The sequence below is a fragment of the Tripterygium wilfordii genome, chromosome 2 (assembly GCF_013401445.1).
Source record: "Tripterygium wilfordii isolate XIE 37 chromosome 2, ASM1340144v1, whole genome shotgun sequence".
Classification (NCBI taxonomy): domain Eukaryota; kingdom Viridiplantae; phylum Streptophyta; class Magnoliopsida; order Celastrales; family Celastraceae; genus Tripterygium; species Tripterygium wilfordii.
In genome coordinates this window covers 8505775-8529430 of record NC_052233.1, presented here as the reverse complement: position 1 = coordinate 8529430, position 23656 = coordinate 8505775, and the positions used below count along the sequence as shown (strand labels likewise).

At 37.1% G+C, this 23656-nt stretch overlaps 5 protein-coding genes and 1 pseudogene across 7 annotated transcripts; 2 read left to right on the top strand and 4 right to left on the bottom strand.

Annotated features, from left to right (window-relative positions):
- Window positions 1–1955: 1955 nt before the first annotated feature.
- Window positions 1956–2917, top strand: LOC120008968 (stress-response A/B barrel domain-containing protein At5g22580-like). Its single transcript, XM_038859382.1, has 2 exons — window positions 1956–2139; window positions 2465–2917. Exons 1-2 carry the CDS (start codon window positions 2021–2023, stop codon window positions 2661–2663), a joined length of 318 nt encoding a protein of 105 aa, XP_038715310.1. The 5' UTR covers window positions 1956–2020; the 3' UTR covers window positions 2664–2917.
- Window positions 2918–3339: 422 nt separating this feature from the next.
- Window positions 3340–4759, top strand: LOC119982267 (annotated as a pseudogene).
- Window positions 4760–6810: 2051 nt separating this feature from the next.
- Window positions 6811–9154, bottom strand: LOC120005497. Of its 3 annotated transcripts, none has more exons than XM_038855147.1 (2): window positions 7931–9154; window positions 6811–7275 (listed from the first exon to the last, which is right to left on the bottom strand). In XM_038855147.1, the coding sequence occupies exons 1-2, from the start codon at window positions 8832–8834 to the stop codon at window positions 7184–7186; spliced, it is 996 nt and encodes a 331-aa protein (XP_038711075.1). In that variant the 5' UTR covers window positions 8835–9154; the 3' UTR covers window positions 6811–7183. The 3 variants fall into 3 exon arrangements, with proteins under 3 accessions (XP_038711075.1, XP_038711096.1, XP_038711086.1); XM_038855168.1 differs by having other exon boundaries at window positions 6811–7366; window positions 7931–9152; XM_038855158.1 differs by lacking the exon at window positions 6811–7275 and having other exon boundaries at window positions 7645–9149.
- A 4458-nt stretch (window positions 9155–13612) lies between these two features.
- On the bottom strand, window positions 13613–14623 carry LOC120016491. Its single transcript, XM_038869293.1, has 3 exons — window positions 14331–14623; window positions 14148–14251; window positions 13613–13934 (listed from the first exon to the last, which is right to left on the bottom strand). Exons 1-3 carry the CDS (start codon window positions 14606–14608, stop codon window positions 13903–13905), a joined length of 414 nt encoding a protein of 137 aa, XP_038725221.1. The 5' UTR covers window positions 14609–14623; the 3' UTR covers window positions 13613–13902.
- A 200-nt stretch (window positions 14624–14823) lies between these two features.
- Window positions 14824–19172, bottom strand: LOC120016475 (probable 2-carboxy-D-arabinitol-1-phosphatase). The gene is made up of 9 exons (XM_038869269.1): window positions 18676–19172; window positions 18145–18250; window positions 17778–17994; window positions 17556–17674; window positions 16943–17041; window positions 16254–16307; window positions 16076–16174; window positions 15799–15906; window positions 14824–15367 (listed from the first exon to the last, which is right to left on the bottom strand). Exons 1-9 carry the CDS (start codon window positions 19032–19034, stop codon window positions 15002–15004), a joined length of 1527 nt encoding a protein of 508 aa, XP_038725197.1. The 5' UTR covers window positions 19035–19172; the 3' UTR covers window positions 14824–15001.
- A 55-nt stretch (window positions 19173–19227) lies between these two features.
- Window positions 19228–21994, bottom strand: LOC120016483 (probable ribosome biogenesis protein RLP24). Its single transcript, XM_038869282.1, has 5 exons — window positions 21837–21994; window positions 20347–20457; window positions 19997–20110; window positions 19737–19873; window positions 19228–19628 (listed from the first exon to the last, which is right to left on the bottom strand). The coding sequence occupies exons 2-5, from the start codon at window positions 20425–20427 to the stop codon at window positions 19454–19456; spliced, it is 507 nt and encodes a 168-aa protein (XP_038725210.1). The 5' UTR covers window positions 20428–20457; window positions 21837–21994; the 3' UTR covers window positions 19228–19453.
- Between the last annotated feature and the right edge of the window lie 1662 nt (window positions 21995–23656).

The following is a 23656-nucleotide window of genomic DNA, read 5'->3' as shown; positions in this document are numbered from 1 at the left end:
TCAAATAAATAACGGAAAATTATGAATTTTACTAGAACAATCATGTATGTTTTTCTATCGCAAAATCGTTTTGGATGGGCTACGTGTGTCACAGACTGTTACGTAGACGTACAAAGACATTAAATCAATTACTTTGCACATGCAACGACCCTGTGAAATTAATTCTTAACAGAGGAGACAACCACTTTCCACTGACACAAACCAAAACAGTTACTGAACTTCCCCTAACAACACAATAGAGGCGTAAACCAAAAGCGACAATGCACAGTATTGGCACCATACATAGATGACTTTAGAGGTTTGACAATTGTATAGATTGCAGAGAAGGCCTGTGTAGACACTATTTTGAGTAAATATATAGCATTTATCCGACGCCCTCTTTTGACTCTTGTTAATTACTAAAGCCTAATAGATTCTCTGGCCCACATTGGAGAGGCAATAGGCCAGAAGAACCATTGACTCAAGTATGGACTATGGAGCTCACGGACTTCGACTGTACCCACCACATGCACCTTTCCTGCTACACAAGACGAGCACTCTAAACTCTAATTTATTCATATCACGCGGAGTTCTGTCAGCGGATCAGAAGGGTGTAGGTTAAAGAGTAAATTGGGAATTTAAGAGAAAAAAAAAAAAACACATCCCAATGAAATTGAATGTTTATGGAAGTAACTAGTAAGTTTGAACAAGAAAATCTAAGAAGATTCCATCTCGATGTCCAGTCCAATCTAATCTAATCTCCTGACGTTCACAGTATAACAAGAACAAATAGTTAGGGGAACAAGAAAGTTACCACTTTTTGACAAACTATTTGACTCAAGAAACCTAATTTGGGACTTTGCTACACCGCTGGAACTATAAAATCTTAACATATCTATAGGAATGGACACAATCAATTGATCAGATATCACCAAATGCTACTCGACAAAACTGTATGTGATCAGCCTACGAGGGGATCATGGTGGGGAGGACTAGTGCACTTAACACCGATCCTCCAACCGATGCACCAAAAAATATTGTAAAAATATTGAAATTTTTTTATAAATGTATGCATTTAACATGAGGAATCTAATAGTATTTTTTTGTTCGAAACGTAAATCAAATATAACATGAAAAAGTCATGACAATTCTAGGCTAGCGAATATAAACTCAAAGCATTCAATTTTCGATCGCAATGAATTTTATTTTTATTTCAACACAAAATATACCATTAAATTTGTCATGCTATATACTACACATAACATTTTTAAATTTTTTTGGTGCACTGAATCCTGCCAGGCCGTGCAAATGAATAACCAAGCATTAATGCTGCGGAAACTATGATGTCTAATCTAAATAATGATGACCAACTAAACTTTTTTCGTTGCCCACAACGGCAAGGTCCTATTAAGATTCCTTAAAGATAAGGTAGAGGCATTAAAGTCCAATAATATAAACATTGCATCACATTTGCATGTGAGCGACATATACTGAGAGTTCAGAGCCAGTACTCAATTCTTGAATTCAGAGGATTACAGGAAAAGGTTCCTAACTACAGGATGTAATGACAGAAAGCAAGAGAGAAAGAAAAAGAAAAAAGGTATGTCAAGTGTCATGTGATAATATTGAAATAAAAGCAACCCGAAATTCAAATTTCAAAAGAAAAACAACAAGAAAGTTGCCACCAAGGACCCATTCGTGTGTATGACAATGGCAATGGACAGATATACTGTGTGGTGCAGCAAAGAAGGTGCTGACTGGTGGGTCTACAGAGGCCATGTCACTTGTACCATTCCCTGAATTGAACCATTGATACTGTCCAAAAAACCAGTGAATAAAGTCTTTGATTATACACGAGGGTCGAGAGGTGTGTTGGTTTATGTGTGTGACAGTGGACAGAGAGGACTGTTGAAGTTGACACTGAAATAATGTGTGTTTCATTTTCCATTTAATTCAACTTTTTGGTACAAGTATGATGGACGAGCTTCTATTTATAAAGGGTTTAGGTTAACCCATCTGGTTGTGCATTGACGCAGAAGCAATGGGAGGGTTCAAGCACTTGGTGATTGTCAAGTTTAAGGAAGATGTAGTGGTAGAGGATATGTTGAAAGGAATGGAGAAGCTGGTTTCAGAGAATGAACTTGTCAAGTCCTTTGAATGGTGAGTTCCTATCCCTTATATTTTCCATTTCAAGCACATTTTGCTTATCTTGCACATAATAAAACTCCCAACTGAATTTCAACAAGAATTTAAATGTTTGATAATAAGGCTTTGACAGCCACGAGGCAGGGTCACTAGAACCTAAGTTTGGAACTTTCCTTCTATGGATGCAATAATAGGGGGAAGTATATATATGTTTGGTTACTAGAGAAATATCATGTAAACAAAGTATATATGCTTGAGGGAAAGATATAGGGATCACAGAAAAGTACCTAGTTTGTCTTGAAACCTTGAATCCAATCTTTTTTTCCAATTTCCTGAACAGGGGACAGGATGTGGAAGGGCATGAGATGCTCAGACAAGGATTTACCCATGCCTTCTTGATGACATTTGAAAAGAAGGAAGACTACACTGCGTTTCTCGGTCATCCATCTCACGTTGAATACTCGACCACATTTTCAGGAGCCATAGACAAGATCGTGGTTCTCGATTTTCCAATTAATCCAGCCAAGCCCCCTGCATAATCTATGAGTGATAATCCATCAGTGATTATGATCATGATCATTAATATGAATAATAAGGAACCCAAGGAAATATTATGTGTATGTTCTGGTTGAGTTTGTGTATAATGTGTTTGCTTACACAGTTGTTGGTATGCATATTCATCTGCCTCTTCTTTCTTTTTTTCTGGATGCAAGTTCATCTGCTATTGTATTTTGAAATGCACTATTTTAATATTGAACGTGGATGAAATAGAAAGCTAGCTTGATTGTGGACTTGGAATGCCTATATTTACCTTTTCAAGCATATAGTGGTAAATCCCAGAAGTCCATAAAGGAGTAACTTTTCTTTCGTACTTTTTTACTTTTTTCAAATATTTAGGGGTGAATCCCAGAACCTTTTCACTTTACTGATAAGATATGCTTCAATGCTTCATCTATTATTGTTTTTTACTTCATTCATAGGTCAAGAACACCTTCCTTATCTGCCTAAGAGACTCAAATATGTTCCAAGAAAAACATGATAAAGACTATCAAGATGTCCAAGGCCAACAATGAATGTTAACACAGACCCAAAATCGCAAGTAAAAATGTAAAATAAACTCTAATCACTTGTATCCAAACACCAATTCATGCCAAGAAGAGAAAGAAAGAAAAACATGCATACTGAAGACAAGGAAATGAACAGAGAGAGAAAAAAGAGGCAGAATCTTAAGAAAATAGTAGAAAGGAAATATTCCTCCGTAAGGGTCTGGAAAAATAAAATACTGTGGTGGGCAAGCAAATTGCAGCCAGAGAAAGAGAATGAAATATAATGATGAAAGTTGTCCTGTTTGAACCCAAAATGCTGCTATCAGTTGATAAATATAAACTATAAAGGAAGTAGAAAAGCCATTAAGGTAGATTCTCTACTTTTTTAACCTCTGATTTGCCTAGCATGCCACCATTTCTTCTTCACCATTTCATCTTCTGCATTTTCTCCTTCTCTTATTCTGTTTCTTCAGGACTACCTGCTGCATAACCCAAGCTACTACCACAAGCTTCTGCGGCAAGATTCCCATTTAACCTCCTTTCTTGACTCCAAATTCAACTTTTGCATCTCCTAAGCCACATGATCATGTGTAAATCTCAGAAACTATATTTCAGAACCTCTCTTGGTCTTTTCCCAGTCTCCTGCATCAATTACTCAATCAGAATGCTAACCGTATCTAATCCTCCTTGTTCTTCTCCATTCAACTACATCTCTCCTTCACTTCTCTCCCCTGGTTTACCCTTACCTCCACAACCGAACTCACTCCTTCTCTTCAACTGCTCAAACATTAGGCGTGCCACGTCACCACTTATCGCTAACTGCACTAACTTAATTTCTTTTATAATTCATGAACAGGAACTCAAAATAGTAAGTTCTTGTGTACTAGTTCCGTATGGCATTAAGGTTGATCAAAGTTTTCATCCAAGAGATTTGAATTGCACACACTACAGCCGGGTCTATAGGAGGTTTTTGGAGGAAGACAAACTACTCAAGATATGAATTGGAGACAAGGATATCTTTTGATATTCCAGATCAAGCACCAGAGATTTGCAAAGAGTGCGAAAAGCCTAGTGGCAATTGCAGTGGTCGGCTGAGGTGCATCTGCCACTCTAAGGAGTGCAGCTTTTTGACTCTTCAAGCGTAAAAAATTTATGGTTTTGATTTGTTCTGTGTCGTCTATTAGCAACTTTTGGTTCGAATAGATGTTTTTCGCAGGAGATAAGGTCATTTGACTCATTTCTATCAGAGGATCCATAAAACCTTTTGGTAATGTGATCTTCTCAGCACTTTCTTTCACTACAGCAACAATTTAATTCTTCCTTTGCTGAAGAGACATGCTTTCTTTTTCCATTGTTGCTGTTAAGCAGTTGAGTGTCCTAATTGGTCTCCTCCTGTCTATTTGGTGGGGCGCATCCCTATCTGATTAGTCCAAATTAATCAGGCGCAAAAGTGGAGAAATAATTTAAAGATGAAAGTTTAAGGACAAAAGGAAATGGACTAATAAGCAAAGCAAGGAGGTGATTACCAGTGAGAGGACACCTGATCTACATAATGATTTATATGTGTGTGCCTAAATAGTGACACCTGATTCTTGTGGCTAATCTTATGGAGAAAGCTTGATTGGCAGCTTACACCGATATAATGTATTAACTTAAGATAAATTTGTCATTCCAGCATTTTACCTATAGATAAGTTTCTAGCCTTATGAACAATCAATCATACGTGGGAATGGCATACCAAAATAAACAGCAGATCCACTTAGATTTGTGCTTCCATTCTAAACAAAATATGTCGCGCTTACTCTAGACTAATTAAAGATCACAGGGTCACACATATAGACAACAATTAACATTTAACAGGCAGGAAAAAGAAAGGATGCATCAATTTACTGTACCTTTGCATCTGTGCAGAATGCCGCCACTGCTGGTTCTCTCCTGACTTGTGAGCCACGCTTCATTGCCGGAGTATCTGGGGGAGCAATTGACAAAAGCATCTCCTATATAAATCTGTAATACATTGTGCTGACTTCCGACACGAACTCCCACAAAAAAATTGAAAGAAAAAAAGCAATGATGCAATAAGTCTTGGAATGTTCATTCCTATCATGCATCGATTTTGTTTCGTATGATCACATTTATAACAAAGAGAATAGAGCATATACTACATGGAGCTCGCAATTCATCAGCCAAGCCATCGATGATATAACTCTGGAATGTTGTTTCATTGAATAATTTGCCTTATTTTGGTAAGAGCCAAACATCATTACCAGCCCTAGCAGAGTTCGAAAGTAATAATTCTAGATTTCTTGAACCATGCTCTCCACAAAATTCACAATCAGATCATGCTTCCAACTCAGTGAAGAACGCAATATAGCTTCAACCCTGCCAGAACCTAGAATTACTCTTGGAATCAATGCTTCGTTGAGAGTTTTCAGATTCTAGATTTCTAAGACAAATTCGATCAACTGCTTATTTCTTTCAATTCACAAACAGAAAATTGCAAATAGCATTACCCTAGAAACGCTTATGTAAAGTACAAACGGGAATAATTTCGATCCAAGAGCAGTATTAGAAAAAATCGCATTCCATAAATTCGCAGGGAAAATAGTAAGATGGTTCTTACCTTTTTGTTGCTCAAAATCAACACAAGATTTCATGGAGTGTTAGGTCTTCAATGTGATTCACTCTCGCCGAACAGAGTTGCTTCCGAAATTGAACAAACTCCAAGCTATCAGCGCAAGAGCATTCGCTCATCTTTCGTTGTTTGTACAAAGCGAGGGAAAACATCCCTGAAATTTTTGAAACTCGGTCAGTTTTCTGAATTTTTTTTTTTGGGATTCCAAGACTGTATACTGTATACTGTATATATGAGTGCGGCCAAAAACGTTAGCCCAACATGGGTGGCCCTTGGTACATTATTGGGCTGTAATTTTAAAGACCTCCGTAGTGGGCTTTTGGACTTTATTTGATCTGCATGGCCCTTAAAGTAGTATTGGGCTTTCTTTGTAAGACCTCTGCAGTGGGCTTTTCGCCCTTATTAGATCTGTTCTTAACTTCTTAGTTCTTACTTGTTACATGTTACACATAGAATTGGGTTTGGGACCTCCGGACCTCTCACACGTAGCAGGCCCAAGACGTTGAGCTATGCTTCAATGATGGAGAAACTTGAGTTATATGATTTGTGTTGATAAAAGTCGATAATTATTGGTCCACCAAGATGATTATTGTCAACTTTGATGCCAACTCCAACTAGTTGTCCAAATGATGATGGGTTAAAGTAAGAAGTTGACCAATTAGGCAACTAGTTTTGGTGGCCAAGAAGAATATATATATATATAGACGCAATAATAGAATCATATATAAAGGATTCATACAACAAAAGACGCTAGCTTGTGATTCAAAATTTGAAACAAAAATGTCAATGAAGAACTTGAATAATGCCCATGGATTGATCATTGGCATCGTTTTGATCAGCTTCCTTTGACAAAGATAACAATAATTAAGCATCCATTCTGCAACAATGTGCCCTGCATCAGCATTCTAACCTAACACACTTTGCCATGAATCAGACCTAACATCTCACCTAACCTTCTTCAACTTCTCAATTTTCTTAATTTGGAACAGACATGTACCCAACTGATCATTGTGTAAAGTCAACAAATATACACTATTTTTAAATGAAAGTAAGAAGTGATTTCTTACATGATGAATGAAACATAGTACATGATGTTCAAAGCTTGGACAATATGGATCATTTCCAGCCAGTCAATTAATACAAAAGGATTTGGCTCTTTGTGGGGGAAGTAATAAAATGGTGAGCCCAAAGGACATGAGAGGTGGTCCATGAAGGGGGACTACAACAAACCATTGTCCCAATATCAAGCAAGCCTCAATGAGTATATTCATACAAAAAAAGTTCACAAAATCTTCTTTCATGAATTACACATGCCCTCCTGCACCCTTAATCACAAGCTTTGACCACATCAATGAAGTCCTATGGTCCCTAGCTACCCTCATTGCTTACATTGCAAGCTTGGTTTATGTATGTAGTAGCTCCATCTACAATCCTTTGTAAAAGAAAATGATTTCTTTTGAGGAGTTGATCCTGCATGGTTTAAAGAGAAACCATGTGCCAAACAAATCAAGGAGAGGATGAATACCTCTAATTTGTGAAGAGCATTAAATGGTACAGAATTCTGTATGTAATAACAGAGAATCAGGACAAATTTCTAGCCAATAAAATAGTTGGTTTTCTTACAAAACATAGTCTTAAACTGTAATGAACAGGATTTTATGGTCAAAAAGAGAGCTGATCATAGAGTAAGGAGATTCTCAACTTTATTCTGTCCATTTATGGATAAAAGCTCTCCCCCCACTCATATCTTTTAACATCTCAGTAGTGGCCATTTTAGCAAAATCTTCATTGATATGCTTCAAAATCCCCAAAAGCTCATATGGGGGATTTTTTGTTTTTAATAACTCTTTTTTATAGATTTGAAACTGGCAACAAAATTAGCAAAAAACCCAATTCAAGAAGGAAAAAAGAAAAGGAGGAAAAGATAATGGTTAATGAGAACCAAATTGCCATATTTTCTCAACTCTCAACGCTGCTAGTCAGAAACTAATCCATGAAGTCGAATTTCAAGTTATTTTCTTGTCACAATATCCTTTCAAGAAGAAAGGCACAAAAAAATTGAAAATCTAAAAGAAAAAAAAAATTAAAATCAGAGGGAGGAAGTGAGATTAACAAAGACTCTTACTGGCATATATCAACAAGGAGAATTCAACTCTCTCTTGGTCTCTCTGCACCAACTTCTCCTCCAGCCAAAGGCTGCTATCCGATCCGCTTCTTGTCCTGAACATGAACACAGCATATGATCCTGAACCAGGATTGAAGAACCAGTCATGTAAATCCCACATTAGATCAACCAGCAGCCCATCAACAAAGATTGTCTGCTTTCCCCTAAAATTCCACTGCAGCCTCTTGACGCGAATCACCGTCTTTTTATCGATACAAACAGACATAACTGGGTAATTCAGGCCTTCATTTTCTCCACTACATCTAATCAAAATGTCATGTTGAATCCCAGTGTCACAGAACTGAGCCTTGGTTGTATACAAACTGTTTCCTGAACAATGCTCTTGCCTTGAAATTAGACTCACTTTGGCTGCTGGATTACTGGTTTTGAACTTCTTGGCCATGGCTGCTTCACCAAGATCACCCAAAATAAGGCCTATCTCTGAATCAACCATGATTAGTACATAAAACCCATCAACAGGTTCAGGCCCTGTGCCATATTTAACGTTGGAGAGATCCCAGGAGACTTCGATCTTCGAAGAAGTATCGGATTCGATCATTTTGGTTCCTTTATTCTTCCTGAATAGTCTTGAATTTGTATTGAGCTTGAAAGATGATGAAGTCTCATTGTTGAAGTTTATGGTGAGTTTCTGAGTGGTTTGGTTCTTGCACCAAGTGACTTTGATCATGAACAGCTTTTGATTGGAGAGAATGACTTTGTAAACACAAGTGACAGCATTTTGAACAGATGGGGTTAGGCTTGAAGAAGAAATACAAGCATTGTTTGGATAACTAGAACAAGAAGAATGAGACACATTTATGACATTTATGGCATTTTCACTCAAACAAGAACCTATGTCCCTCATTGTGTAGTACTACAATCTCAGGACATCAAATCCAAATATGGGTATTTTTTTCAAGGAAGAAAGAGAGAAAGAGAGAGAGATCTGGGGAAGGAAAAACTATCTTCCAGACAGAGTCTTTTGGATATTTGAAATGGGTTCTCTTCCTCACAGTCTCTCACCTCAAAACCTGCAAATCAAAAGGAAAGAAAAGAAGATTGATGCAGAGAGAAGCAGAAACCTTTCAATGTTCCTCTATTTGAATCTCTCATGGCAGTTCCATCTGATATAATTTAAAACCAAAAGAGAAAGGAAATAAAAAAGGAATATAAGATGTTGGACTTGGTCTGTATATCAGCAAAAAAAAAAAAGTAAATTAAGGCAAAAAGTAATGAAGACTTTTTTAAGTAAAGAAAGCTTGGTTAATGGGGATTGTGAGAGTTGATTAAAAAAATAAAAGATTTGGAGACCTTCAAAGAAAGAGAAATATCTGATGTCTGATAAGATAGTTCTTTTATGGATTGTGATAAATTTTGGAGTCTGAATTTTGAGTGGAGATAATTAGTAATGCATTTCCAACTTATTGCATGACTTGATAAATAAAAATGGTACACCATGTGGTTGCAGTTGAGAAGAAACAACATTGAAATCTCTGCACCAACAAGAGGATAGTACAAGTTCAGTTGGTTAAGGCTCTTTTCAATGGTGGTCAATATCTAATTATCTACATCATTTCTAACAAGTTATTGGTTGGGCTGAAATTTGTGAACTAAATGTCACCGTGCGTCTTCTCCAACTGTGCGCTTTGTTGAGGTTGCAGTGATAAGCTCACCCTACGAGCAATGATCATGGTTCAACCCGAGCATTTCGAGCGGATGGATACTCTCATGATCACACTCAGTGAGAGCTGCTATATTCGTCGCTCATGAGTGTAATTAATGAGATAGGTGGATGATGAACGGATTGGGCATGGAGGAATCTGTCACACAAATACAAAACAATTCAAAAGTACCATTATTACTCTTTCTGGTGTACAATAATACAATAGAGGGGTGGGGGGGCATATACTTGAGTCTGGTACCAAGGCATGTTCCCCCATTACGGTCCAAAATAAATAGCAAGCATAATTTGTCCTTCATCGGCATAAGAGTCTCTTTGAATAAGTGCAATGCTTTAGGCTTGTACATTTTTCAGTCAACAAAGTTCCTCCCTATATGTGATTCAGGGCATAAGAAAAGGAACAACATAGAAGAATGAGAATATATATCTCTGTGTTCTACCCATGATATCAAAAATCCACAATATTGATCGCATCCAATTCCCATGAATACATCGAGCTCGCATGATTTTGTTTCCCCCAAGTCTAACAAGTGGGCTAAGCCCAATTCATCAAACTAAAAAAAAAAAAAAAAAAAACACCCACTTGACATGTAAGAATGAGTTTTGAACCACTTGATTGGCTTTGTGCCAACTAATGTGGGAAAATTGAGCCTTAGCACATAAATACACAACACCGGAAACTTTCCCCTAGTAGGGCTTTTGGGATCTGATACTGTTCTTTGTAATTCATTATTGAAGACGCCACCACCGGCGGCTTGTTGATATAATTAACTTGATGCCTTTAATCTTAGTGCCTAAGACACCTCAACAAAGTTGTTTAAATTAATGTAAGTTCTGTTACCATTGAGTAATAAATATTACATATTACATGATCTGTTTGGTCTGAGACGTACAACTTTACTCTTTAGCAGCCTAGGAAGACGTATTCCAAGCTTCTTTCTCTATTATCATAACATTTAGGTTAAAAGAACAGCTGTGCATATTCAAAAGTTAGTCGCTAAGCACCTAAAATACCAGATAACGTGAGAGGGACAAACATAACGAAGATGGAATCCAACCAAAATCTAGAAAATTCTTCTCTTTTGGCTTTACACCCACCCAAAACGAGAAATCCTTGCCAACTCAGAAACCCATTTTTTTAACATATTTTCTTTGTCAAAAGTTGTTCTCACGACAGACTCTTTTGGCGTTCTAACGAATTAGAATTTAGTTGTTTTGGCCCAAGTCGCTTGATGAAGGTCAAACAATGTGATTATAAACATTTCCCACTTGAGGCACATTTTAGAAAGACAAAGTCACACGGTAGCCTTGAGCCCGAAGTGTGGACTGATACCTAAAGCGGTTTTCGCTCAAACCATTCTCTCTCTTCCTTCTCATACTTCACCTCTAATTTCTTCAAATTATAACAAGACTAGGTAAGAATCTAATATCAAATAATACAAACCAACGTCCTTTTCTGTTATTTCAAACCACAGCTTATCTCAGTGGATGTCGTCAATTAGCCTAAAAGAATATGGAGGCTTTCCGGTCATCATCCTCGGATGTACTCATGAGATGTGACGAGCATTTGTTTAGGATAGTGGTGTGTTAGGAATGCCAAACAATAGAAAATACTCATTGAAAACGAACATCCAGAAAATTCAACTGAAAAACAGATAATATCCAATACCAAAAACTAAAAGAGTAGAAATCTGAAAAGAAAAAAAAAATTTGTTCCATGATCCCAAACACACTAGCTTCCTATCACTCTCCATATCTTCTTCATAACCCAACAACCTCATTTAAATATATATTTTTGGTAAAAAATTAATCAAATACAAACTAAATGAACAGCAACAATAATGCATCTCCCACATGTTCATTAATTAATGGACATGTAGAAAGACAAATGTATAGGAAGTTATTAAAAGTCAAATTCCCTGCTAACAGAAATCACATAGATTAATCAATGAAACCAACACTCAAATTCCCATTCACTATTTTATATGATGCTTAGATCATCTATAACCACAGCATATGGATCACATCATGCATCACTATCTGTTTAACCTACACAAGTTATGTTCTGAATATAAAAAATGCAAACTTAACCATGCATGTTCAGCTAGTTAAACAAGAGTACCCAATCAATCAATGCATCAGAAACTATTTCCTGACAAAGAGCACATGAAACCCTGCACGGATGCTAAAGCATGCTAAGAACACACATCTATACTAGTTTCCTGGTCCACAAGGCAAAGTGAAAGAACTTTGAGGGAAGCATGCTTTCAATAAAGGCTTGACAAGGAAAACACCTGCTCTTGGTATCAGAAGGATTCAGAATGAGAACTGTCTTCTTCTCTAATTTTCCACTCGAGTTTTTATGTTTTGAAGGAAAATACAATAAAAATATAAAACCAAATGAACCCTCATCATTCAGTCTTGGTGTTGTTAGTTAAAGCAGGCTGTAACTCTATCTACAAATATCCCCTGCTACTGAAGTTTCTTCATCAACATTTTTTTTTTCTCAAAATGAAAAAACAACAATATTATAGTTGCACAATAGAAAGGCTATACTTTAGAACCGAATAAACCTATTTTCCATGCGTCCCATTCATAATTTTCCTTCTTTTGTCAGAAATCAGAATATATGTGTATACTAAGTGTTAAGGTCCTTAAGGACAGATCCCTTTGGTTACTCTCAATTCTCCATAAAAATCCACATGAATTTCCACTCCTCTATTCAAGCCATTTATGTGGGCTTGCTGCTGACTTAATATATAATAGGAATTTCCAATACTAAATGTACCAAAAATCTACACCCTGATTGTGCCACAAACAGTCCTTTATAATAACTTAAAGTGAGTCTCTCAACATCTTAAGTCTTTTAGCAACAATGGTAATACCACGAAACCACTATAAAGTGCTCCTAAATCGTTTAACTACTAAATCAAGCCTCAAAAGATGACTCCTAAATCCTAATAGTAATAATTGTTCATAAACTGCATTTTCACCCTAAAAACCCCCACCCCATGAAGTGAAAAGAAAGAAAAAAATTAATTATTTGTCACACGGTCATATTCAGTGTAATATCAGAATTTGTAACCAAATCAAAAGGCAGAGTTGTGATCAAATTAGAAAACTACGTCCTTGCAAATTTAATTTCCATATCAACTACACGATGTTACTCTTTCGATCCTGCGTCCCCCGCAACTTCCAACAATGATTCAAACACGAGGACAAATTTTTTTAGCAAAACTGTCATACATGTGTAGCAAACAACACAAATGCTGGGGATAGCAGGTTGCACAATAGAGACATTCTTGTTTATGTGTCAATGAGAAGAACAACTTACTTTGATAGAGACAGACACTAACAGAGAAAAAAAGGTTAACATGAAAATCTGAATTCCAGTAAGAACAACTTCCTATGATCAGTTCATCACAACAGAATGTGGGAGCATACCACTCCAATTCCTAGGCAGATTCTGTGTAAGGTAGCACCAGGTTTTACCTGATACTAGACTACAGCAACTGAAAACTTCCAAAGCCCAAGTTCAGCCAAATCTTTTATTACAAGGCATTAGTTCTAAATTCTAATAGAAAATTGCAGTATTCAAAAGGCTCAAGGATTTGTATAGCAGCATTATGATAATTTTTCGAAGTTTCAGTATAAAGTTAAGGATCCAAAACGCATCATATTTAGTCCATTTTTCCATAAGTAGCCAATCTTGCATCTCAGGTATAGATACAACATATCCCTCCTACCACATCAGGGGCAGCTGAGTTCACTCTAGTCCATGTCATACTTAAACACATGCACAAAAGAAGAGTGGCAGATATTTTGGGACAAATATCAGAATCAGTTCAACAATATAAAAAGAAGCACTTTGATTTCTATACCTGAAAGGCTGAAACTACACAAGCATTAGAAACATGCTTCATTTCATCCTCATGCATTAAAGTGAACTTCATTCAAAAAAATACATCAAACTAAACTTATTATTAATAATTTAATATCAAAAGTTGCACATACCTGGCATCCTTTGCACTATTTCATCCTAATTTAAAACCTCAAATAAATCAAAGATATTAATAGTACGAAACAAAAAAAATCCTCCTCATCAGAGTGTTTCAGACGATGGCTTAAGACTGGCCATTAAATAATAAAATTAAAATATGAATAACTGTGTGAACTGAATCTCCATTTCCTCCTTATATTTAGCCATTCAAGAACAAGAGAAGAAAACTCTTCATCTCTGCTAGCAGTCATACTAGATAGGACTGACATAGTTGGCAAATCTACCTGTAGCGAATAATCAAATTGAGGTCACATATGCAAGCATAAACTTTAAAATAACATAGAGATGCAGTTTAAGGTCTCGAGTAAAGTAGAACTATTGATGCTTTTGTCTTTATATATATATATATATCAGTGAGCTTACCAACAACCACCAAATGAATCACTCATAACGAGAGAATCACACACACATAGACGGAGAGGGGGAGAAAGACCGACCTTCAGTCGAGGGGGTGAATTCCGAAGGTAGCTTAGAGACAAGGCAAGCGGATGCAATCGCAGAATGAACCGGCAGGAATGTGCTCAATTCACGTCGTACCAACCTTCCAATCAAATCAAACATTAGGTTGCAGAGAGATATTATGAATCTGTCAGGAGGGGGAAAATTGGAAGAGGAAGCACCTGGAAGGAGAAGCGGAGATTCGAGACTGACGGAGCATTAGATTCGACGACAACGAAGGTGTCGGAAGGGAGACTGAAATTCTTTTCGTTGTTGTCGCTCTAGCTATTACCGAATTCGTCGATGGTGTTCTCCATGCTGCACGCAGAAGCGTAGGTGTTGCTCTTCCCGCCATGGAAGCTGCCATGTCCCCTGCTTTTCGCGTCTCACTCTCTGATGTAGAACTTAGATCCCTAAACCCTCTGTAAAACCTCGCCAGACACCATCGGACCACTCTCATTGCGTTTTTCTACGGACCATCCAGTTCAAAAGCTTTTAGGCCCATGTTTTTAAACACTCTCATGGACCTTTTAGAATTTTGGGCCCTTTCCTACAGACCTTAAGGAATTATGGGCCCACGATCGTTAGATAACAATTTTCCCAGTATGCCCTTAGAACTAATTTAAATTGCCTCTCCCAGATATTTATTTTTTACTTCAGCTGGGTACAAGTTCCTTTCATAATTAGCAGAACTATCGATATTATTAAATCCCCCCAGGACAACAGCAAGACCAGTTAATTTAAGCCATCAACAAGAAAGCATCAACTTAACCGTCGGACAGTTCTTTACTACTTCGAGTCTGAACATAAGTTGCTAGTTAATAGTAAAGCTATACATATTCACATTCACTGCTCAGAACTCCTCATCATCCATGGTTGGTCTCGTAATAGGAATCGACCACCTCCCCAAGTGAGCGGTGTAATTTATACATCTAATAATGCCTCTTGCATCTGGAAAATCAATGACACTGATGCTTCCAGCGTCAAGATGAAACGATCCCATCCATTCTTTTGTCAGATTTAGGCAGTGCCCCATCAATGCTATGTGAATCGCAGGATGACCAACTACTACAACAATTTTCTCTGGCTCAGATTCTTCGGAGAGTTCATCTGAAATAGATTGCCAGGCTTTCCCTGACTGGTTCCATAAAATTGATATGGCATCATCCTCTAATCCAGTTATCCATTTGGGATGGAGCGGTGGAACTTCAGCTGCTTCCTGTTAAAAAGAAGTAACAAGGACAAGCGTTTAGCAATATGTGGAAGTATACTGCTTGATTTCTAGAAACTCTTAATATATTCTAGTCATCCCAGATTCTTCACTATATAATTGACTACAAGCCATAGTAAGAGCTGTTCAGCTGAAGTATCAGGGAAGAGCAGTATTAAAATAAAGAAAATGCGGGGAAACTTGATACCAGATGTTAAATTCAGCAATTCAAATTGATTGGTTGGCCTCTAAATTTACTGAAGTCGCATTGACTAACTATAACTGTCGGCTTTAGTCAGGGCCCCCGTGAAAACCAAGTCATTTTGGAAAGTGATGCCACACCACAAAAGGAAAAACTAATATTATGTAAAATGCTTCAATCCTATATATTCACAGGGGAAATTATTCAAAATATCAGGTGCTGATGTCAGAAGTCTTGCCTTTCTTGATTGCCGAAGGATGTGCTCAACATCAAGGTCCTGCATTTGCTTCATCTCTACATATCGTGGGACACAATCAGCACCCAAGCAATCTGCAGCCTCTTGCACCTACGACCAAGTCAGCAAATCGTCACTAAAAAAGTGAGGGAACAAGCCTGAGGTATAACTCATCTATTGCTTCTAATAGAAAGATGTATTTTCTCCTACAGCCACCCAACTCCACCACCTTCCTCAATACAATAAATACCAACTTAAAAAGCAAAGAGAATGAGCTTACTCTAGAGATGGCCATGGCAGTCTTGACACAAGCATCCTTGGGGCTGCTGACAATAGAGCTCACTTTAAGGTCAAGAAGAAGCTCTGCAGTTTTCTGGGACTGTCAAGCACTCATGAAGGAATAAGAACACGTGACTTTATGACCATCCCATCTTACATGAATGAAAGAGATGATGTACCTGTATTAACCCAAGCATGTTCATTGGCTGATCCACAAAATCAGGAGAACTAGCCTGCGGAAGATTGAATAGGAATATCATGGTTAATTTACCAAAAAACTAAAAAAAGAGAAGGTAGAGAAATAGCCAGAGGGTAATGCAAAGACTGTCTAAACTATCCAAACATAATCCAAAAGTATTCATTCTCCTACAAATATGTTTACCAGCAATTAGTGTCATTTGTTGGGAAGTCAAACTTGATTTTTAATTTCAAACATGGATTTTCAGCAAGAGATAATGACATTTAACTTCGTGTGTTTTATTAGCGAGCTACCGCCTACCATTAACCAACTATCTGTTTGTGAGGTTGATTTTGTACAAGAGTCAACCCATCTGCAAAACTTGCAAATGGATCTAGGAAAACATTGCATATCTCCCTCACCAAAATATATTGTTGAAATGGCTCTAGAAATTATAAGAGTAACACTCCTTTGTCTGGACATGACAATATGACATAACAAGCACAAGTAGATATTGAATTTCTGTTTTTCCTCAAAAATTCAGTCATCATGTATTTCCCATAAGAAAACGAAATCAACCACCTTGTACTTATTACTTAGACATCTATATCAATGAAAATCAAATGAAACATAAAAAATAGATAAATAAATAAAATGAAGACAACCCTTTTTAAGTCATTCAATCAATACCTCAGTGTCACCCGGAGTGGATCCATGACAGACAAGTATGATCCGCTTACTGGTCTTCCTGCCTCCAGAAGTTCCAGAAGCAATGGGTGAATTTGGTGTCTGTATCAGTTTTTTGATAACATTAATAGTAGAGCATAACCCGCACAGAATTAACATAATAGGAAAACATAAAAACACATAACAACACATGAAGTGATTAATACTACCCTTCAAACTACACTGCAATTACATGAGATGTTTACAGCTATCTTTACATCTTCTCAAATGCTTCACCAAATTGGAGTGTGATTTAAATGCAACATAGCCATTATTGTCAGCAATAACAGCCTCAAAATTTAACGTTGTTTGTGTCCAGGAGGAAGTTGAAAGAATGCTTACTATCACAGTTTTGTTTTCAATTTTAAGTCATTCCTCTTTTAGTGAAACAGAAGGAGCATAGAAAAGACAATTCCATGAACAAATAATTGGAAACATAACACAGATATACTATTGTCACAAAGCCATATACACGTCTGATTCGAACCAAGCAATCTCACTTCTAGTCATTCCAAAACTCTTCCAAGTAATTCTGAAAAGAAACAATTGGAAAGACACAGCTAAACAGTTTATGTACCTGATTCAACCGATTGAGACAGATATCAGGAGACTGACCCTCAGCTCCTGGGGTAAAATCCAGCACACTTACTCCGCAGTTGCTCTGAAGTAAAATCCTGAAATACTCTGTTCCTAATCCTGAGTGTGGGAAGGAAAAGATGTAGGTAAAGATGACAATGGTAATTAAACATGACAATCTTGATCTTTTAAAAGAGATTTACAACAGAGAAGGAACTAGTACCAATAGCCGTTGCAACAAGAGCCTGATTAACAGCATTGTGAGCAACCACAAGAACGGACCTGCTTTCATGAGCTAGGATCTTATTCCAACAGCTTCTAGCACGTGCCCATAACTCTCTTACTGGATAGTGATCATCAATAATGAAATTGGCAGCATCTACCTGCCATTGACGAAAAGCGGCACCAAACTTTTCTTTTCCCTCATGTTTCAAGAGGCCCTAAAATTATCAAAAAGCTTAGCAACAATAGTAGCATGATACAACTGGGGATTAAGGCATAAGCTGAATAATTTGAACGAAAATAAAGTTTGTCAGAACAAAGACATAATACAAGCAGTCAAGCACTAATGGGAGGGGTGCGTAACTTACTTGAAATGAGTAAAGATCAATTTCTCTCAAGTCAGAATCTGTTATTATATCCTCCTTGCGGGTGCTCCATATGATTTCAGCTGTTCTCTTTGAACGAATTAGGGGACTGAATTAATATCCCCGTAAAGTGAATGCAAAAACCAGTAAGAAAAGGATTAAAAAGAACTTCCTTAAGCTACTGATAAAAATAGTTAATAAAAATGAAACAAGAAATATAATTAGGAGAACACAAGATAAAGGGGAGAAAGTGAATATGGAAGCATAATTCAAAGGATGCCCATCATTGATTCTTAATTCTCCCCAGTAGAGATTTCCACTTACCATAGGATAATCAATTAAAATACAAAAATTAATAAAGTTGATTCGGGAGCAACGCACAAGGATCCAATTCATATCACTTAAACCAGTAGTTTACGGTTCCAACCAGCTTACTACAAATAGAACATTTTCGTCTCGAAAAATGAAAAAGAGAGGTGAATTAGGCTTAGAAAAGAAAGAACTTCCACAAAGAAAATCAAAAGGAAACCAGACCTGCTGAAGCAGACATCGAAGGAGTCATCCAATAGCATGAAACGGGAGGTCTCAGCCTGAGCCTCGCCCTTCTTGGTCAAGATAGAGAAATCAGAGCTCCCCTGGATCCTTCCCTCCTCATTCCACGTACTCTGCCCGTGCCTAACCAGCACCACTCGCTTCGCCGCCTTTATCGGCGGGAACGGTAACGATGCGTACAACCCCGTGCCCAGCGTCCTCTCCTCCGCCGTTGATCTAACAGACTCATTGATCTCTTGTACACTTGAGGATGAACGGACTCTGAAGGAACAGAAGTTAGGTCGAAGTATTGGATTGTGATTGTAGAGGACTAGAGAGGACGTGACGGCAGTGGACAGCATTTGCAAGTGATTTCAGAATATTGTATGAATCGTTTCGCGGCTTCGCTCTGAGCGATTTTGTTGTATGGTTACCGTTGTTCTATCCCAAGGACATGACACGTGGTTCATCCGGGCTAAACGACAAAACACATTACACTTCATCCATTTAAAAGCAAATTTTCGAAGTTTATGATCCATCACTGCTCAGAAAGAGTGGAGCTAAACAACAATTTTCAGGTTTAATATCTCATATACCAAACACAAAACTGAAAACATAGTTATAATGCCTCACAAGAAAGAAAAAGAAAACACTATTGTGGGGGTCATGCTTACTGCACTTAGAAACTGACAAAGAAAAAAGTTCTCTCAAAAGTTACAGGAACAACGCCAAAATGTGGGGGAAGAAGAGCGCAAAACAACAAGAGTGCTCAAACACAAATTCATTCTTCCATTGCATGATTTTCCTGGGTCTGCTGTTGTGGAACCTTGACTGAAATTTTCGGTAGTGTGAGCGATGGTTCTTGTTTGAGAGCCAGAGGAGCTTTGACCAAATGGATACCCTGTTCCAATTCCTTCGCAGCCTCCTTCCGCTCCTTGAGATTCTTGCCTTTCATCCTGCCCAAAATTATCAGAGAACATCAGTATACTTCAACGGTCCGGAAAACACAAACATATTAACTTTGTGATTCTCATTTTTTAAAATAAGAGGTGCAGATGAAGAACCTCTTCTCATGGTGTCTTATCTCCCTATCGGTTCTGACTTTGTCTATCTTCTTGATAGCCTTCAGAGTGTTCTCCGCAAGATTCCTGTCATATCTCTCGGGCCTATTTCGCTTTCTTTCAAACTCAAAGGTCGAATCCTTGGCAAAAATAAAAAATAAAAAGAGGCAGAAAGAACATTGAGAGCTAAGTTTTTCCTGCGCAATAAAAATTATAATTCAAAAAAACATATCATAGGCACAAAAATTTCTCAGTTCATTTACCTGTGTCATGTCTTTTCCATGTAATCTTCTATAAGCCTTGGTCCATTTCACTTTGCGAGGGTTCCTCTTCATTTTGAAGTTCTTGTGGCATTTTGATCGACAAAATCGAAAAATCTGCAAAGAAATTTAGACAACTTAAATAAGTTTAAAGCATTCTATTACACATCCTCAAAATCTAATTTAGATCCAAATCTGAGGAATATTGATTGCAAAAAGTAAAATTGAATTTCAATTTTACTTTGATCTTTAACTGATCCCACCAGAAACACAGTGATAGAATACAGTAACATAGTTGAATAAGGTAAGGGGATAGAAAGAATATGATATAGAAGAGAGCAGAAAATTTTAACCTTTGCATCATTACGAACAAACTGAATGCCATGCCCTGGATATACAGTAGAAGAACAGAACCAACATTTCTCCAACCTCATTGTGTAATTGGATTAAACAACCTATAATTTCTGGGACAGAGAGAATCAAGATATCAAACAGAAGCAAAAGAAATACGTACACAGTTATACACATAAAAGACACATGTAAACAAGCTGATATGTCTATTGTAGATAGAAGAAAATGCACCGCCCTCAAACGTTATCAAACTCTATAGGCCAGATATTTATAGTATGATGATTATAAGAGTCTTATCAGTAGCAAGCAAGATGTCATAGAGACAAAAAGTGAACAGAACATATGCTAATCATGGCTTGAACAAGTATCAACCATAACTTCTCATAAGTAACCTATCTTCTGATGCTTTTAATTGATTATCGACACACAAAAAAATGAAAAATGAAAAAAAAGGTTATATAACAAATACTACTCAGCCAAACAAAGTGTTCAAAATGCTAAAGTGAATGCAAAGGCAGAAGTGAAAAAAAAAGGCGATAATATCCTAAAGACAAATAATTTAAATAGCTAAATTAATTTTACCCCACCAACAACGCAATGAATTCTAGAGAGAACAATTGGTCTCTCTTTTTGCTTAGACTCGGGCAGAAATCCACTTCCACGTGCTAAAACAAAGCCATATATTTGGATAGTCTCGGGAAATGAATTGAATAATAGGGTGCGGTCTCATGGGCTTAGAGAAAACTAACATAAACTGTATTCTTTTGCTGAGTGAAACACCCATTGTATTCTTGAATATAATGAATTGAGAATAACAATGAGTGAAACACCCATTGTTAATATACTTGAGGACATGGAAATATGGAATTTCTATGAGGTTCAAGCTCTTGAAAGTTATTTTAGCTTATATGACTCCTACCATCCAACAATAAAAAGGTAAACAATAATACGACCGGGCCAGATGCTAGTTCAGTAATAATCACCAGAAACTCTAAGCGATCCCCTAATAGGCTAACATGTTAATAAACTCCTAGGATGACAAAGGAACATACCAAGGCCCAGTACATACATAGAACCTGACATAATTACTTATTCACCCATAAATCCATTAAATTGCTATGCAAAAACACGCATCAGTCATAAAAAGAACATGCAATAAAACAAAAGGTCACCAAATCTACAAAAAAAAATTGAGAATCCACATACTTCTCAACACGGGTCATTAGGGTTAGGGTAAGGGCACAAAAACACCCAGCTATGAAATAAGCTAACTCTGAATTCTTTCATTCAGGCCAAAAACGTCGGACTGTAATCAAATAAGCAGTAACAATCGGCAAACTGAATATCGTTCCCGAGAAATATAAAGAGAACTTACAATTCTCAGTGGAAAATAAGGTAAAAGCATACATTTCAGTATAAAACGCACGAGTCTTTGACAAATTCAATCGACCGAAAAGAGCCCCGAACAGCGACAGAGAGGAACAGAAAGTACCTGAAATACGGCTAAGGGAGCTCCGCTGGCTTGGGGTTTGCCCGCAACTGGCGCCTCCGGCCAAGAGAGGTCTACAGGAAAGAGGAAAGGCCGCGAATGTGTGCGGCGGCTTGCGTTTATAGACCAAACAAAGGGAAGGGTTAGGGCAGTTGTGCTGTCGTTTAATCGAATTTTTCGGCATACCCAAATTATCCTCAAATTACGCGAAAGTATTGGGCCCAACTTCATCAAAGCAAAAAGAGTGGGATCGATCGGGCCCAACCTCTTAAATCCAGCGTGTATACCCCAGAACCCATCCGGTAGATGGCACATCAAGCCCAACATGGCAACAGCTTACAGCTACCATCTGCTCAGCATTTGCACATTAGATATGTAGGGTCGTTATTCAAGCACATCATTTTCAATCTCAAACGCCTATTTTTGGTTGGTGTCTGTTAAAAAATATTATATATACACAAGGCTTATTGGTCAGAAAAATCCAACGGTTGCTTTCCTTGTTTGGGCCTTTGTGCTGTCTTGCACCACAAAGACCCAGCTAGCAACTTGCAGTGACTGGGGAGCTCGTCATCAAAACTTGTCTGCCGTATACATATCACTTCAAGACCTGGAAGTCCGGGCCCAAACGGTCACTCAAAAGTCAAAAGTCATGTAACTACCAATTTTGCTGATCACTCTATTTAAATTATAGCTGGATAGTTTTGTCATAGGATTCATTGTCCTGGTCAGAATGTTCCGTTAGGAGATCATTTGTGTCATAGCGAACGATGCCGGGCCGACTAATTAGCTCGTGGTGGTTGGCACAATGGGTAGATTCACGTAAATTCCTATTGTAATTTTGGTCACCACTCTGATTGGTAGAGCCACGTAAATTTTTATTGTCATTTTGACCTATTATCTATAATTTTCCATTCCAAGTAGTGGTTTTATTTTCTAATGAATACTTATATTATATATATATATAATCAATCGATATATCATGTGTCACATGAATTAAGGGTTAAAAAAAGATACAATATTTAGATGATTGTGCTACGTTGAAACACATGGATAATTAACTCGTGGTGGTTGTCACAATTGGTAGATCTACATAAATTTCTATTGTAATTTTGGTCACCACCCTGATCGGTAGAACCACGTAAATTTTTATTGTAATTTTGGTCTATTCTCTATAATTTTTAGTTCCAACATCAAGTCCGTGGTTTTATTTTCTAATGAATACTTATATTTTATATATATATAATCAATCAATATGCCACGTACCACATGAATTAGGGGTTGAAACACATTGATAATTCCACGAAGGAAGAAGTCAATTTCTGTTTTTAATGATGGATTTATAATTACGAATTAAATGAGTGGGCTTTGCATGTTCATGAGACATCTTGAAAAACAAATACATTTATGTCATTTTCAAGGTCGCCTAAAGTCACTCTTCCAAATAATTACTATTGTTTTCATCTTTGGCAGCAAATCACGGATGTGTATGCTACTCTTTTAAAAAATAAGAAACATTTTTTACATATCAAATATTTTTTAAATCTCAAAAAAATGAATAAATATTTATCATGTAAAATTTTGAGAGTCGAATAATGTATTCAACTATTGAGTTTAAAAATTAAAAAAAAAAAAAACATCTTAGACACTTTAAATGAAACTTCTTAGAACCATTCATGTCTTTTTAGAAAACACAACATATCCAATCCCCAACTCAAAGGCCTTGATTAAAGCATTAGTTGCCTCCAAATCTCAATTTTGAGAGATTTCCTTTGTGGTCAATTCAATTATCCCTTTTTTACTTTTGTCTACAACGGAAAACTAGG

What these genes read in the sequence shown, in the direction of transcription:
- LOC120016475 (XM_038869269.1), bottom strand. Translation starts at nt 19,034, where the DNA reads ATGCTGTCCACTGCCGTCACGTCCTCTCTAGTCCTCTACAATCACAAT. An exon ending in TTGATCTTTACTCATTTCAA is followed by an intron (nt 17,995 to 18,144) that starts GTAAGTTACGCA and finishes TGATAATTTTAG; the next exon opens with GGCCTCTTGAAACATGAGGG. An exon ending in ACATGCTTGGGTTAATACAG is followed by an intron (nt 16,175 to 16,253) that starts GTACATCATCTC and finishes AGTGCTTGACAG; the next exon opens with TCCCAGAAAACTGCAGAGCT.
- LOC120016491 (XM_038869293.1), bottom strand. Translation starts at nt 14,608, where the DNA reads ATGAGAGTGGTCCGATGGTGTCTGGCGAGGTTTTACAGAGGGTTTAGG. An exon ending in ATCTCCGCTTCTCCTTCCAG is followed by an intron (nt 14,252 to 14,330) that starts GTGCTTCCTCTT and finishes TTTGATTGGAAG; the next exon opens with GTTGGTACGACGTGAATTGA. An exon ending in ATTCACCCCCTCGACTGAAG is followed by an intron (nt 13,935 to 14,147) that starts GTCGGTCTTTCT and finishes TATTCGCTACAG; the next exon opens with GTAGATTTGCCAACTATGTC.
- LOC120016483 (XM_038869282.1), bottom strand. Translation starts at nt 20,427, where the DNA reads ATGAGGTTGGAGAAATGTTGGTTCTGTTCTTCTACTGTATATCCAGGG. An exon ending in TTGTTCGTAATGATGCAAAG is followed by an intron (nt 20,111 to 20,346) that starts GTTAAAATTTTC and finishes ATTTCTTTGCAG; the next exon opens with ATTTTTCGATTTTGTCGATC. An exon ending in ATGGAAAAGACATGACACAG is followed by an intron (nt 19,874 to 19,996) that starts GTAAATGAACTG and finishes ATTTTTGCCAAG; the next exon opens with GATTCGACCTTTGAGTTTGA.
- LOC120008968 (XM_038859382.1), top strand. Translation starts at nt 2,021, where the DNA reads ATGGGAGGGTTCAAGCACTTGGTGATTGTCAAGTTTAAGGAAGATGTA. An exon ending in CTTGTCAAGTCCTTTGAATG is followed by an intron (nt 2,140 to 2,464) that starts GTGAGTTCCTAT and finishes TTTCCTGAACAG; the next exon opens with GGGACAGGATGTGGAAGGGC.
- LOC120005497 (XM_038855147.1), bottom strand. Translation starts at nt 8,834, where the DNA reads ATGAGGGACATAGGTTCTTGTTTGAGTGAAAATGCCATAAATGTCATA. An exon ending in CTCCTTGTTGATATATGCCA is followed by an intron (nt 7,276 to 7,930) that starts GTAAGAGTCTTT and finishes TAAACCATGCAG; the next exon opens with GATCAACTCCTCAAAAGAAA.